At 45.5% G+C, this 13349-nt stretch overlaps 1 protein-coding gene across 1 annotated transcript in view; it reads left to right on the plus strand.

Moving 5' to 3' along the window:
- The first annotated feature begins 569 nt into the window (after positions 1 to 569).
- Positions 570 to 13349, plus strand: part of LOC147973144 (uncharacterized) — a 59344-nt gene continuing 46564 nt past the window's right edge. The window contains exon 1 of the mRNA XM_087524587.1: positions 570 to 1427. Within this exon, the coding sequence (XP_087380713.1) occupies positions 570 to 1427 (858 nt within the window). The remainder of the gene's footprint in view (positions 1428 to 13349) is intronic.

Genomic DNA, 13349 nt, shown 5'->3' on the forward strand with positions numbered 1-13349 from the left:
GCGCCCCGAAGATGGAGATCAAAAGGAGAAAATGATATTGGCCATATCATGTCACTATTTGATTGCATGTGATGTTTATAATGTTTTTGCTTCTTATTTGCTTAGAACAACGGTAGTAAATAAGATGATCCCTCACAATAATTTCAAGAAAGTGTTCCCCCTAACTGTGCGCCGTTGCGAAAGTTCGTTGTCTCGAAGCACCACGTGATGATCGGGTGCGATAGATTCTAACGTTCACATACAACGGGTGTAAGCCAGATTTACACATGCAAAACACTTAGGTTGACTTGACGAGCCTAGCATGTACAGACATGGCCTCGGAACACAAGAGACCGAAAGGTCGAACATGAGTCGTATGGAAGATACGATCAACATGGAGATGTTCACTGATGATGACTAGTCTGTCTCACGTGATGATCGGACACGGTCTAGTTGAGTCGGATCATGTATCACTTAGATGACTAGAGGAATGTCTAATCTGATTGGGAGTTCATTAAATAATTTGATTAGATGAACTTAATTATCATGAACTTAGTCTAAAAACCTTTGCAAAATGTCTTGTAGATCAAATGGCCAACGCTCACGTCAACCTCAACTTCAATGCATTCCTAGAGAAAACCAAGCTGAAAGATGATGGTATCAACTATACGGACTGGGTCCGGAACCTAAGGATCATCCTCATAGCTGCCAGGAAAGCATATGTCCTAGAAGCACCGCTAGGTGATGTACCCATCCCAGAGAACCAAGACGTTATGAACGCTTGGCAGTCACGTGCTGATGATTACTCCCTCGTTCAGTGCGGCATGCTTTACAGCTTAGAACCGGGGCTCCAAAAGCGTTTTGAGCGACACGGAGCATATGAGATGTTCAAAGAGCTGAAAATGATTTTCCAAGCTCATGCTCGGGTCAAGAGATATGAAGTCTCCGACAAGTTCTACAGTTGTAAGATGGAGGAAAATAGTTCTGTCAGTGAGCACATACTCAAAATGGGTGGGTTGCACAATCGCTTGTCCCAGCTGGACATTAACCTCCCGGACGAGGCAGTCATTGACAGAATCCTTCAGTCGCTCCCACCTAGCTACAAGAGCTTTGTGATGAACTACAATATGCAGGGGATGGTGAAAACTATTCCTGAAGTATTTTCAATGCTGAAATCAGCAGAGGTGGAAAACAAAAAGGAACATCAAGTGTTGATGGTCAATAAAATCACTAGTTTCAAGAAAGGCAAGGGTAAGAAGAATTTCAAGAAGGACGGCAAGGGAGTTGCCACGCCCGGTAAACCAGTTGCCGGGAAGAAATCAAAGAATGGACCAAAACCTGAGACTGAGTGCTTTTATTGCAAGGGAAAGGGACATTGGAAGCGGAACTGCCCCAAATACTTAGCGGACAAGAAGGCCGGCAACACTAAAGGTATATGTGATATACATGTAATTGATGTGTACCTTACCAGTACTCGTAGTAGCTCGTGGGTATTTGATACCGGTGCGGTTGCTCACATTTGTAACTCAAAACAGGAGCTGCGGAATAAGCGGAGACTGGCAAAGGACGAGGTGACGATGCGCATCGGGAATGGCTCCAAGGTCGATGTGATCGCCGTCGGCACGCTACCTCTACATTTACCTACGGGATTAGTTTTAAACCTCAATAATTGTTATTTAGTGCCAGCTTTGAGCATGAACATTGTATCAGGATCTCGTTTAATACGAGATGGCTACTCATTTAAATCCGAGAATAATGGTTGTTCTATTTATATGAGAGATATGTTTTATGGTCATGCTCCGCTGGTCAAATGGTTTATTCTTAATGAATCTCGAATGTGATGTTACACATATTCATAGTGTGAATACCAAAAGATGTAAGATTGATAATGATAGTCCCACATATCTGTGGTACTGCCGCCTTGGTCACATTGGTGTCAAACGCATGAAGAAGCTCCATACAGATGGACTTTTGGAGTCTCTTGATTTCGAATCATTTGACACGTGCGAACCATGCCTCGTGGGTAAAATGACCAAGACTCCGTTCTCCGAAACAATGGAGCGAGCAACCAACTTATTGGAAATTATACATACCGCAGGATCTGTTGTGCCGTCGTATGATTCGATATTTACAGGTTTCAAACCCTCTGGGATTTGGTGATCCATTACTTCATCTGTGAAGCATACGGGGTGTGAGGTGCCTCTGTAGTGGGCTATGTCGCGACGCAGCTCGAATGAGTCTTGTCCGCTGTGTTCGGCCCGGCTGGATTATCGTCTCGCGTAGTGGCGCGCCCCCATGATCCGTAGATCGATCTTGCGTGTTTTGCTTTGTCCTCCAATACGTCTCGCAGGTCTAGCGTGTTTCCCCGTGCCTTATCATTTTTATTTGAGTGGTGTTGGGGTGCGGGCTGAGTTTTTGGCTGAAATGCCTCTCTGTCATGGCCACAAGGTGGCCGATCAGCTGCGTCATATGCTGGAGATGTAGGTTTTAATGCTTCCTCCTCCAGTAGGGGTAGCAACCTGCGCTTTGGGTAACTCTTGGAGGGGCGTTCGAGTTCATATTCCTCGGCCGCAAGGACGTTAGTCCATCTGTCAGCTAGCAAATCTTGATCAGCTTGAAGCTGCGGCTACTTTTTCTTAAGGCTATTTGCCGTGGCTATATGCCGGCGCTTGAAGCGCTCTTGCTCGGCGGGATCCTCTGGAACGACAAATTCGTTGTCGTCGAGGCTTGCCTCGTCTTCGGAGGGAGGCATGTAATTATCATCCTCCGCCTCTCCATCTGCCGCTCTCTCGGGAGGGCTGGCTTCTCCATCCTCCTGCTCTAAATCTGGCTGGAGGGGATAGTTGTCGTCTTCGGCACTGTCCGGAGTGCTATTATCTCCTGTGCCGGTGTCATCGCTTTTGCTTTGGCGAGACTTAGAGCGGCGCCGCTGACGTCGACGATTGGGTTGTTTCTTGGAGGGGTCATCCTCCGATGTCTCGTCGCCATTGCCTTCTTTGGGTGTGTCCACCATGTATATATCATATGATGAGGTGGCTGTCCAGTGCCCTGTGGGCAGTGGTTCCTCTTCGTCTCCCGCATCATCGTCCATACCGTCGATGTCTTCGGAGTCGAAGTCGAGTATGTCGGTCAAATTGTCAACAGTGGCTACTAAGTGGGTGGGGGGTGGGCGACGAATTTCTTCGTCATCCGCATCCCAATCCTGCTGAACATAGTTCGGCCAGGACTCTCCTGACAGGGAGAGAGACCTTAATGAGTTCAGTATGTCGCCGAAGGGCGAGTGCTGAAAGGTATCCGTGGAGGTGAACTCCATGATCGGTGCCCAGTCGGATTCGATAGCCACGGCCACAGGCGGTTCGGAGTCTGTGGCCGCGGAAGAATCCGGTAGTTCGGCGTCACGGCTCCCGTGAAGGGTAAGGTCGATACTCGGCTCGATCGCTGCTGAGAATACGGCCTCCATGGCAGGGTCTATCCACCCGTCCATGGATGGCGCAATTGGCTCTGAATTGAGGGTCGGAGCGGTTGCCGGTGCGGTCTCCTGAACACTGTCTGGTGGTAGAGCTAAATTATGCTCATCGTGACCGTGCGGCGCACTCGGCAGGGGCTCGAATCCGTCGAAGATCAAGTCTCCGCGGATGTCGGTCGTGTAGTTTGAGCTTCCAAACCTGACCTGGTGGACAGGGGCGTACCTCTCGATCTGCTCCAGATGGCCAAGTGAGTTGGCCCGCAGTGCGAAGCAGCAGAATACAAAGATCTGTCCGGGGAGAAAAGTCTCACCCTGGATTGCTTCGCTATCGATGATCGAAGGAGCCATCAAGCCTAACGGTGACGACATAGAGGAACTCTCGATGAAAGCACCAATGTAGGTGTCAAAACCGGCGGATCTCGGGTAGGGGGTCCCGAACTGTGCGTCTAAGGTAGATGGTAACAGGAGGCAGGGGACACGATGTTTTACCCAGGTTCGGGCCCTCTTGATGGAGGTAAAACCCTACGTCCTGCTTGATTATTCTTGATAATATGAGTAGTACAAGAGTAGATCTACCACGAGATCAGAGAGGCTAAACCCTAGAAGCTAGCCTATGGTATGATTGTCTGTTGTCCTACGGACTAAAACCATCCGGTTTATATAGACACCGGAGGGGGCTAGGATTACACAGAGTCGGTTACAAGGAAGGAGATCTAAATATCCGTATTTCCAAGCTTGCCTTCCACGCCAAGGAGAGTCCCATCCGAACACGGGACGAAGTCTTCAATCTTGTATCTTCATAGTCGAACAGTCCGGCCAAAGGATATAGTCCGGCTGTCCGGATACCCCCTAATCCAGGACTCCCTCAGTGAGGGAGTCCTGTACTAAGGGGTCCTCGGGCATCCGGACTGATGGGCTGCTAAGATGCGAAGACCAAAGACTGCACCCGTGTCCGGATGGGGCTCTCCTTGGCATGGAAGGCAAGCTTGGCGACCGAATATGCAGATTCCTTTCTTTGTAACCGACCTTGTGTAACCATAGATCCTCCCGGTGCCTATATAAACCGGAGGACTTAGTCCGGAAAGGAGAGAGATTCATTACCATAGCCATACCAGCTAGACCTCTAGGGTTTAGTCATTACGATCTCGAGGTAGATCAACTCTTGTAATACTCGTATTCATCAATATCAATCAATCAGGACGTAGGGTATTACCTCCATAGAGAGGGCCCGAACCTGGGTAAACATCGTGTCCCCTGTCTCCTGTTACCATCGGCCTTAGACGCACAGTTCGGGACCCCCTACCCGAGATCCGCCGGTTTTGACACCAACATTGGTGCTTTCATTGAGAGGTCCACTATGCCATCGATGAAAGGTTCTATGGCCCCTTCAATCGTTGATAGTGACGCTGTCCAAGGAGAAACCTTCCTCCCCGGACAGATCTTCGTGTTCGGCGGCTTCGCACTGCGGGCCAACTCGTTTGGCCACCTGGAGCAGATCGATAGCTACGCCCCTGGCCATCAGGTTAGATTTGGGAGTTTGAACTACATTGCGGACATCCGTGGAGATCTTATCTTCACCGGATTCGAGACCGCAGAGACCGCTCCCTGTGACCTTGACGAACATGACCTAAATTTGTCGTCAAACCGCATCTAGGAGATAACTCCTGTGACCACTTCGACCTTAGATCCATAGCATACTGCGACATCCAAGGATCGGAGGTTCAACCCCACCATGGAGGCCACAGACTCCCCGGCATTGCAGCCGCACATGGACTTGATCTCACGCAATACTCGCGCCACCGGAACTACGGACTCTTCTCTGGGTATAAGTTTCGAACCATGTGAGTCCGCGGATGCCGAACTTGATTGTTTATCGATCTTTGAGTTCAGCGTTGCAGACATCTTCCAGCACTCGCCCTTGGGCGATGTGCTGAACTCATTAAAGAACTTGTCCTTGGCGGGGGACTCACAGCCGAACTATGTACGGTTCGAACTAGAGGCTGATGATGGGGAATTTTGCTTCCCACCCGCCACCCACTTCATAGCCACTGTCGAGGATATAACCGAAATGTTTGACTATGGCTCCGAAGATGTCGCCAGTACGAACGACGATGCCGACAAGGAGCAAGGCCAAAACCCGCCATTCACTGGACGACGGACGACCACTTCTTCCTACCACATATACATGGTGGACACGCCGGGAAAAACTAACAACGATGACAAAGAGGATCTAGTTGAGGATAAACCTCCTGAGAGACAGCCCAAGCGCCAAATTCCTCAACGCCGCACTAAGTCACGTTGTTCCAAAGATTGCAGTACGGGCACCGGAAAAAATAATACTCCGGACGATGCCGAAAATAATGAAGACCCCGTCAAGGCAACCTCCGAACAGGGGGAACAGGATATTGGGCAAGTTAGCCCTGATGAACAGGCCATACATGTAGATTCAGAGGACAGTAATTATCTTCCGCTCTCCGAGGAAGAGGAGAGCCTCGGCAACGAGGATTTCATCGTGCCTGAGGAACCTCTCGAGCAGGAGCGCCTAAAACGTAGGCTAATAGCCACTGCAAGGAGCCTGAGAAAGAAGTAGCTGCAGCTTCAAGTGGACCATGATCTGCTCAATGACAGATGGACCAAAGTCCTGGCCGCCGAAGAATACGGCCTTAGTGGCCCAGCCAAAAACTACCCGAAGCATAGATTTCTACCTCAGTTCGATGACGAGGCACTGGAGCCCGTACCATCATCGCACAATGCGTCAGGTCGACCACAACTTGGTTCGGATAAAGCGGCAACTCAAGCCGAACACCAGACCGCCCACCTCGCCGTAAAGGCAAGAATAAAACAGCTCGGGGTTGTACATATGACCTTCGACAGGACTTGGACAGTAGAGCAAGATACGCGAGATCGATCTACCGATCGCGAGGACGTGCCTCGAAACGCGACGACGACTACCTATTCGGACGTGACAAACCTAGCCACGTCCGGGCCTAAAACCGAAAATGGACTCCATCGGAGGTACGTCACAGTGTGGCCCAACATAGAGGCGCCGCACACCCTCTTTGCTTCACAGACAAAGTAATGGAGCATGAATTCCTAGACAGGTTCAAACCCATGAATATTGAATCATACGACGAAACAACGGATCCCGCGGTATGGATCGAGGACTTCCTCCTCCATATCCATATGGCCCACGGAGATGACCTTCATGCCATCAAATACCTACCACTAAAACTCAAAGGACCAGCTCGGTACTGGTTAAACAATCTGCTGGAAAATCCTATTGGCAGCTGGGAAGATTTGGAAGACGCCTTTTGCGACAACTTCCAAGGAACATATGTCCGGCCACCAGACGCCGATGACTTAAGTCACATTGTCCAGCAGCCCGGACAATCAGCCAAGAAGCTCTGGACTAGGTTCTTAGTTAAAAAGAACCAAATCATCGACAGTCCGGACGCGGAAGCCCTTGCGGCCTTCAAACACAGCGTCCGGGATGAATGGCCTGCACGCCACCTCGGTCAAGAAGGACCTAAATCCATGACAGCCCTTACCACTCTAATGACTCGCTTTTGTGCGGGAGAAGACAGCTAGCTCGCTCGTAGAAACAACAGTGCCAACGACTCGGGCACTGATAACCCACAAGTATAGGGGATCACAACAGCTTTCGAGAGTAGAGTATTCAACCCAAATTTATCGATTCGACACAAGGGGAGCCAAAGAATATTCTCAAGTATTAGCAGCTGAGTTGTCAATTCAACCACACCTGGAAACTTAGTATCTGCAGCAAACTATTTAGTAGCAAAGTAATATGATAGTGGCGGTAGCGGCAACAAAAGTAAAGACAGCAAAAGTAATGTTTTTGGTATTTTGTAGTGATTGTAACAGTAGCAGCGGAAAAGTAAATAAGCGAGAACTAGTATATGGAAAACTCGTAGGCACCGGATCAGTGATGGATAATTATGCCGGATGCGGTTCATCATGTAACAGTCATAACATAGGGTGACACAGAACTAGCTCCAATTCATCAATGTAATGTAGGCATGTATTCCGTATATAGTCATACATGCTTATGGAAAAAACTTGCATGACATCTTTCGTCCTACCCTCCCGTGGCAGCGGGGTCCTATTGGAAACTAAGGGATATTAAGGCCTCCTTTTAATAGAGAACCGGAACAAAGCATTAGCACATAGTGAATACACGAACTCCTCAAACTATGGTCATCACCGAGAGTGGTCCCGATTATTGTCACTTCGGGGTTGCCGGATCATAACACATAGTAGGTGACTATAGACTTGCAAGATAGGATCAAGAACTCACATATATTCATGAAAACATAATAGGTTCAGATCTGAAATCATGGCACTCGGGCCCTAGTAACAAGCATTAAGCATAGCAAAGTCATAGTAACATCAATCTCAGAACATAATGGATACTAGGGATCAAACCCTAACAAAACTAACTCGATTACATGATAAATCTCATCCAACCCATCACTGTCCAGCAAGCCTATGATGGAATTACTCACGCACGGCGGTGAGCATCATGAAATTGGTGATGGAGGATGGTTGATGATGACGACGGCAACGAATCCCCCTCTCCGGAGCCCCGAACGGACTCTAGATCAGCCCTCCCAAGAGGTTTTAGGGCTTGGCGGTGGCTCCGTATCGTAAAATGCGATGATTTCTTCTCTCTGCTTTTTTCTCTCCGAAAGCAAATATATAGAGTTGGAGTTGGCGTCGGAGGGCATCCAGGGGGCCCACGAGGTTGGGGGGCGCCCTAGGGGGGGGCGCCCCCCACCCTCGTGAGAAGGGTGTGGGCCCCCTGGCCTTCATCTTTGGCGAGGATTTTTAATTATTTTTTCTAAGATGTTCCGTGGAGTTTCAGGTCATTCCGAGAATATTTGTTTTCTGCACATAAAACAACACCATGGCAATTCTGCTGAAAACAGCGTTAGTCCGGGTTAGTTCCATTCAAATCATACAAGTTAGAGTCCAAAACAAGGGCAAAAGTGTTTGGAAAAGTAAATACGACGGAGACGTATCAACTCCCCCAAGCTTAAACCCTTGCTTGTCCTCAAGCAATTCAGTTGACAAACTGAAAGAAAGAAAAACTTTTACAAACTCTGGTTGCTCTTGTCATTGTAACTATGTCAAGCCATCATTCAAGTTTTCAGCATAGATCATAACTAACCACATTTGCAATAATTCTCAGGTCTCATAATTACTCATATCAATAGCATAATCAACTAGCAAGTCATAATAATAAATCTCGGATGACAACACTTTCTCAAAACAATCATAATAGGATATAACAAGATGGTATCTCGCTAGCCCTTTCTGAGACCGCAAAACATAAATGCAGACCACCTTTAAAGATCAAGGACTGACTAGACATTGTAATTCATGGTAAAAGAGATCCAATCATAGTCACACCCAACATAGATTAATAGTGATGAATGCAAATGACAACTGTGCTCTCCAGCTAGTGCTTTTTAATAAGAGGGTGATGACTCAACATAAAAGTAAATGGATAGGCCCTTCGCAGAGGGAAGCAGGGATTTGTAGAGGTGCCAGAGCTGGGTTTGGCAATAGAGATAAATTGTATTTTGAGCAGTATACTTTCATTGTCAATGTAACAACAAAGAGATGGCGATATCTTCCATGCTAAACACATTATAGGCGGTTCCCAAATAGAATGGTAAAGTTTATACTCCCCCTCCACCAACAACCATCAATCCATGACTTGCTCCAAACAACGAGTGCCTCCAACATACATCAGGTCCCAGGGGGAGTTTAGTTTGCAATTAATTTTGATTTAGTTTGCATAAAGCATGGGACTGGGCATCCCAGTGACCAGCCATTTTCTCGTGAGTGAGGAGCGGAGTCCACTCCTCTTGAGAATAACCCGCCTAACACAGAAGATAAGGACATCCTTGGTTGATACATGAGCTATTCGAGCATACAAAACAGAATGTTTATTTGAAGGTTTAGAGTTTGGCACATACAAATTTACTTGGAACGGCAGGTAGATACCGCATATAGGAAGGTATGGTGGACTCATCTGGAATAACTTTGGGGTTTAAGGGATTGGATGCACAAACAGTATTCCCGCTTAGTACAGGTGAAGGCTAGCAAAAGACTGGGAAGCGACCAACTAGAGAGCGACAACAGCCATGTACATGCATTAAAATTAATAAACATTGGATGCAAGCATGAGTAGGATATAATCCACCATGAACATAAATATCGTGAAGGCTATGTTGATTTTGTTTCAACTACATGCGTGAACATGTGCCAAGTCAAGTCACTTAAATCATTCAAAGGAGGATACCACCCCATCATAGCACATCATAATCATCTCAATAGCATGTTGGCACACAAGGTAAATCATTATAACTCATAGCTAATCAAGCATGGCACACGCAACTATGATCTCTAATTGTCATTGTAAACATGTTTATTCATAATAAGCTGAATCAAGAACGAGGGACTCATCATATTTACAAAAACAAAAGAGGTCGAGTTCATACCAGCTTTTCTCATCTCAGCCAGTCCATCATATATCGTCATAATTGCCTTTCACTTGCACGACCGAACGATGTGAATAATAATAAGAGTGTACGTGCATTGGACTAAGCTGGAATCTGCGAGCATTCAATAAACAGGAGAAGACAAGGCAATATGGGCTCTTGGTTAAATCAACAATAATGCATATAAGACCCACTTCAACAATTTAATTATGGTCTTCTCCTACTGACCCCCAAAGAAAAGAAAAAAAACTATTTACACGGGAAAGCTCCCAACAAGCAAAAGAAGAACGGGAAATATTTTTGGGTTTTCTTTTTAATTATTACTACTACGGCAGAAAAATAAACTACTACTAAATTATTTTTTTGGTTTTTCTTAAGGTTTAACAAACACACAAGAAGAAAGCAGGAAAAGGAAACTAAACTAGCATGGATATTACAGTGAAAAAGTATGAGCACCGTCATCTAGTAATGAGTGTGTGTGAACATAAATGTAATGTCGGTGAGAAATACGTACTCCCCCAAGCTTAGGCTTTTGGCCTAAGTTGGTCTATGGCCACGGCTGGCCTAGCGGATATCCATAATAATAGTTGTTGGGGTCATACTGTGATGAGGAGTAGTTGGGATCATACTGATGTGCAGCGGTTATCGCCTGCTGAGCTGCAGTGTGGAGTCGAGCTGCCTCCGCTCTCCTCTCGTACTCTTCTGCCTCCTCTCTGGTAATAACATATCTTCTTTTTGTCTGTGAATCAAAGAAGGCAGGAGCAGGGAGAGTAATATGGAAAACACGTCGTTTATCAAAAATTAAACGATATAAGAGAGGTGATTCAGGCCTCTCGACAAACTGGTGCGAAGCCATAGAGTCATAATCTAAATATGAAGGAGGCAACTCCGTATCACCCTCACGAATGTCTATCTCAAGAAAATGAGCTAAGCGGGTTGCATAAATTCCTCCAAAGAAATCTCCATTATGTCTATTATGATGCAACCTACGAGCTACAATGGCTCCCATATGATAAGATTGGTCTCCTAACACAGCACTCTAAGAATGCTAAGATCAGGGACACACATATGACATGCTTCATCCTTAGCATTTATGCATCTACCGATGAAGAGAGCAAAATAATGTATAGCAGGAAAGTGAATGCTCCCTATGGTAGCCTGCGTTATATCTCTAGATTCCCCCACAGTTATACTAGCAAGAAAGTTTCTAAATTCAGATTTAGGGGGATCCCTAACACTACCCCATGATGGAAGTTTGCAAGCAAAAGTGAAATCCTCTAAGTCCATGGTATAAGATTTGTCATAAAGATCAAACATGACTGAAGGAGAATTACGCGAAGATGAATACTCAAACCTCCTCACAAATGAACTTGTGAGATCATGATACTGGGGGCATTTGTTAGCCTCAAAATCCTCAAGGCCGGCATTGCGCAAATATGCTTTGAATTATTCTTTAATTTCCGCATGGTCCATAAAATTTTTCGACGGCCATTCGCAAGGCCGTACCGAAGCGTCTCTTGGTGGATCCTCGTCAGCATCGCGCATAGCAATCCTGGGTCCTTGCTTCTTAGAGGAACCACCTTGGAACATCTTCCTAAGCATATTGTTTTTCTCTGAAAAATTCTGAAATTTTTAGTAACTTCAAACAAAAGTGAACCAACTTCAATAAAACTGATAGCAACTACTCCTACAAGTGCCTAGAGCCTAAATCAAGCATTAGAACTACTTGGGCCATATAAATTTGACATGCAAGCTCAAGAACATGGTCACCTATGCAGCACAAATTTGCAAAGAATAAAGCACTAGAACAAAAACTAATTGGACCAATGGAGGAGTCACATACCAAGGAACAATCTCCCCAAGCAGTTTTGCGAGAGGTGCTTTGAGCAAGGAGGTCGAAAATCATAGCAAAAGTGGCTGGAACTCATGCTTGAGTTGGTTTTTCGGGTTTGTGTGAGATAGAGGAAGAAGATGTGTGCTGGGATAAGTGGAGGAGGGCCACCATGGGCCCACGAGGCGGGGGAGTGTGCCCTAGGGGGGCGCCCACCACCCTCGTGGCCAGGTGGCAGCTCCTCCCGCGGTAATTTTTGCACAGTAAATCCTCAAATATTCCCGAAAAAATCATATTAAATTGGCATGGCATTCTGAGGACTTTTATTTTCGGGATACTTTTATATTGCATGGATAAGTCAGGAAACAGACAGAAAATACAATTTTTACATTATTTAATATAAATAACAGAAAGTATAGAGAGGGTACAGAAGTTTGTGCTTCTAGTTTCATCCATCTCATGCTCATCAAAAAGAATCCACTAACAAGGTTGATCACGTCTTGTTAACAAACTCATTCCGATAATCATGAAACCAGAGAAATTTCGAATAACACTAAGTTACCTCAACGGGGATATGCACATCCCCAATAATAAGAATATCGTATTTCTTCTTGACAGTAGGAAGAGGAAATTCAAAACCTCCAAATATAATCGATGGAATTTTTCCAATGGAGTTGATACTATGAACTTGAGGTTGTTTCCTCGAAAAGTGTACCGTATGCTCATTACCATTAACATGAAAAGTGACATTGCCTTTGTTGCAATCAATAACAGCCCCTGCAGTATTAAGAAAAGGTCTTCCAAGAATAATAGACATACTATCATCCTCGGGAATATCAAGTATAACAAAGTCCGTTAAAATAATAACGTTTGCAACCACAACAGGCACATCCTCATAGATACCGGCAGGTATAGCAGTTGATTTATCAGCCATTTGCAAAGATATTTCAGTAGGTGTTAGCTTATTCAAGTCAAGTTTGCGATATAAAGAGAGAGGCATAACACTAACACCGGCTCCAAGATCACATAAAGCAGTTTTAATATAATTTCTTTTAATGGAGCAAGGTATAGTAGGTACTCCGAGATCTCCAAGTTTCTTTGGTATTCCACCCATAAAAGTATAATTAGCAAGCATGGTGGAAATTTCAGCTTCCGGTATCTTTCTTTTATTAGTAATGATATCCTTCATATATATAGCATAAGGATTTGTTTTGAGAGCATCAGTTAATCTCATACGCAAAAAGATAGGCCTAATCATTTCAGCAAAGCGCTCAAAATCCTTGTCGTCCTTTTTCTTGGATGGTTTCGGAGGAAAAGGCATGGGTTTCTGAACCCAAGGTTCCCTTTCTTTACCATGTTTCCTAGCAACAAAGTCTCTTTTATCATAATGTTGATTCTTTGATTGTGGGTTATCAAGATCAATAGCAGGTTCGATTTCTACATCATTATCATTACTAGGTTGAGCATCATATGAACATCGTCATTAATATTTTTACTAGGTTCATGTTCATTACCAGATTGTGTTTCAGCATCAGACATAGAAATA

The sequence above is a fragment of the Triticum urartu genome, chromosome 5A (genome assembly GCF_056163025.1).
Source record: "Triticum urartu cultivar PI428250 chromosome 5A, HENAU_Tu73, whole genome shotgun sequence".
Lineage (NCBI taxonomy): Eukaryota > Viridiplantae > Streptophyta > Magnoliopsida > Poales > Poaceae > Triticum > Triticum urartu.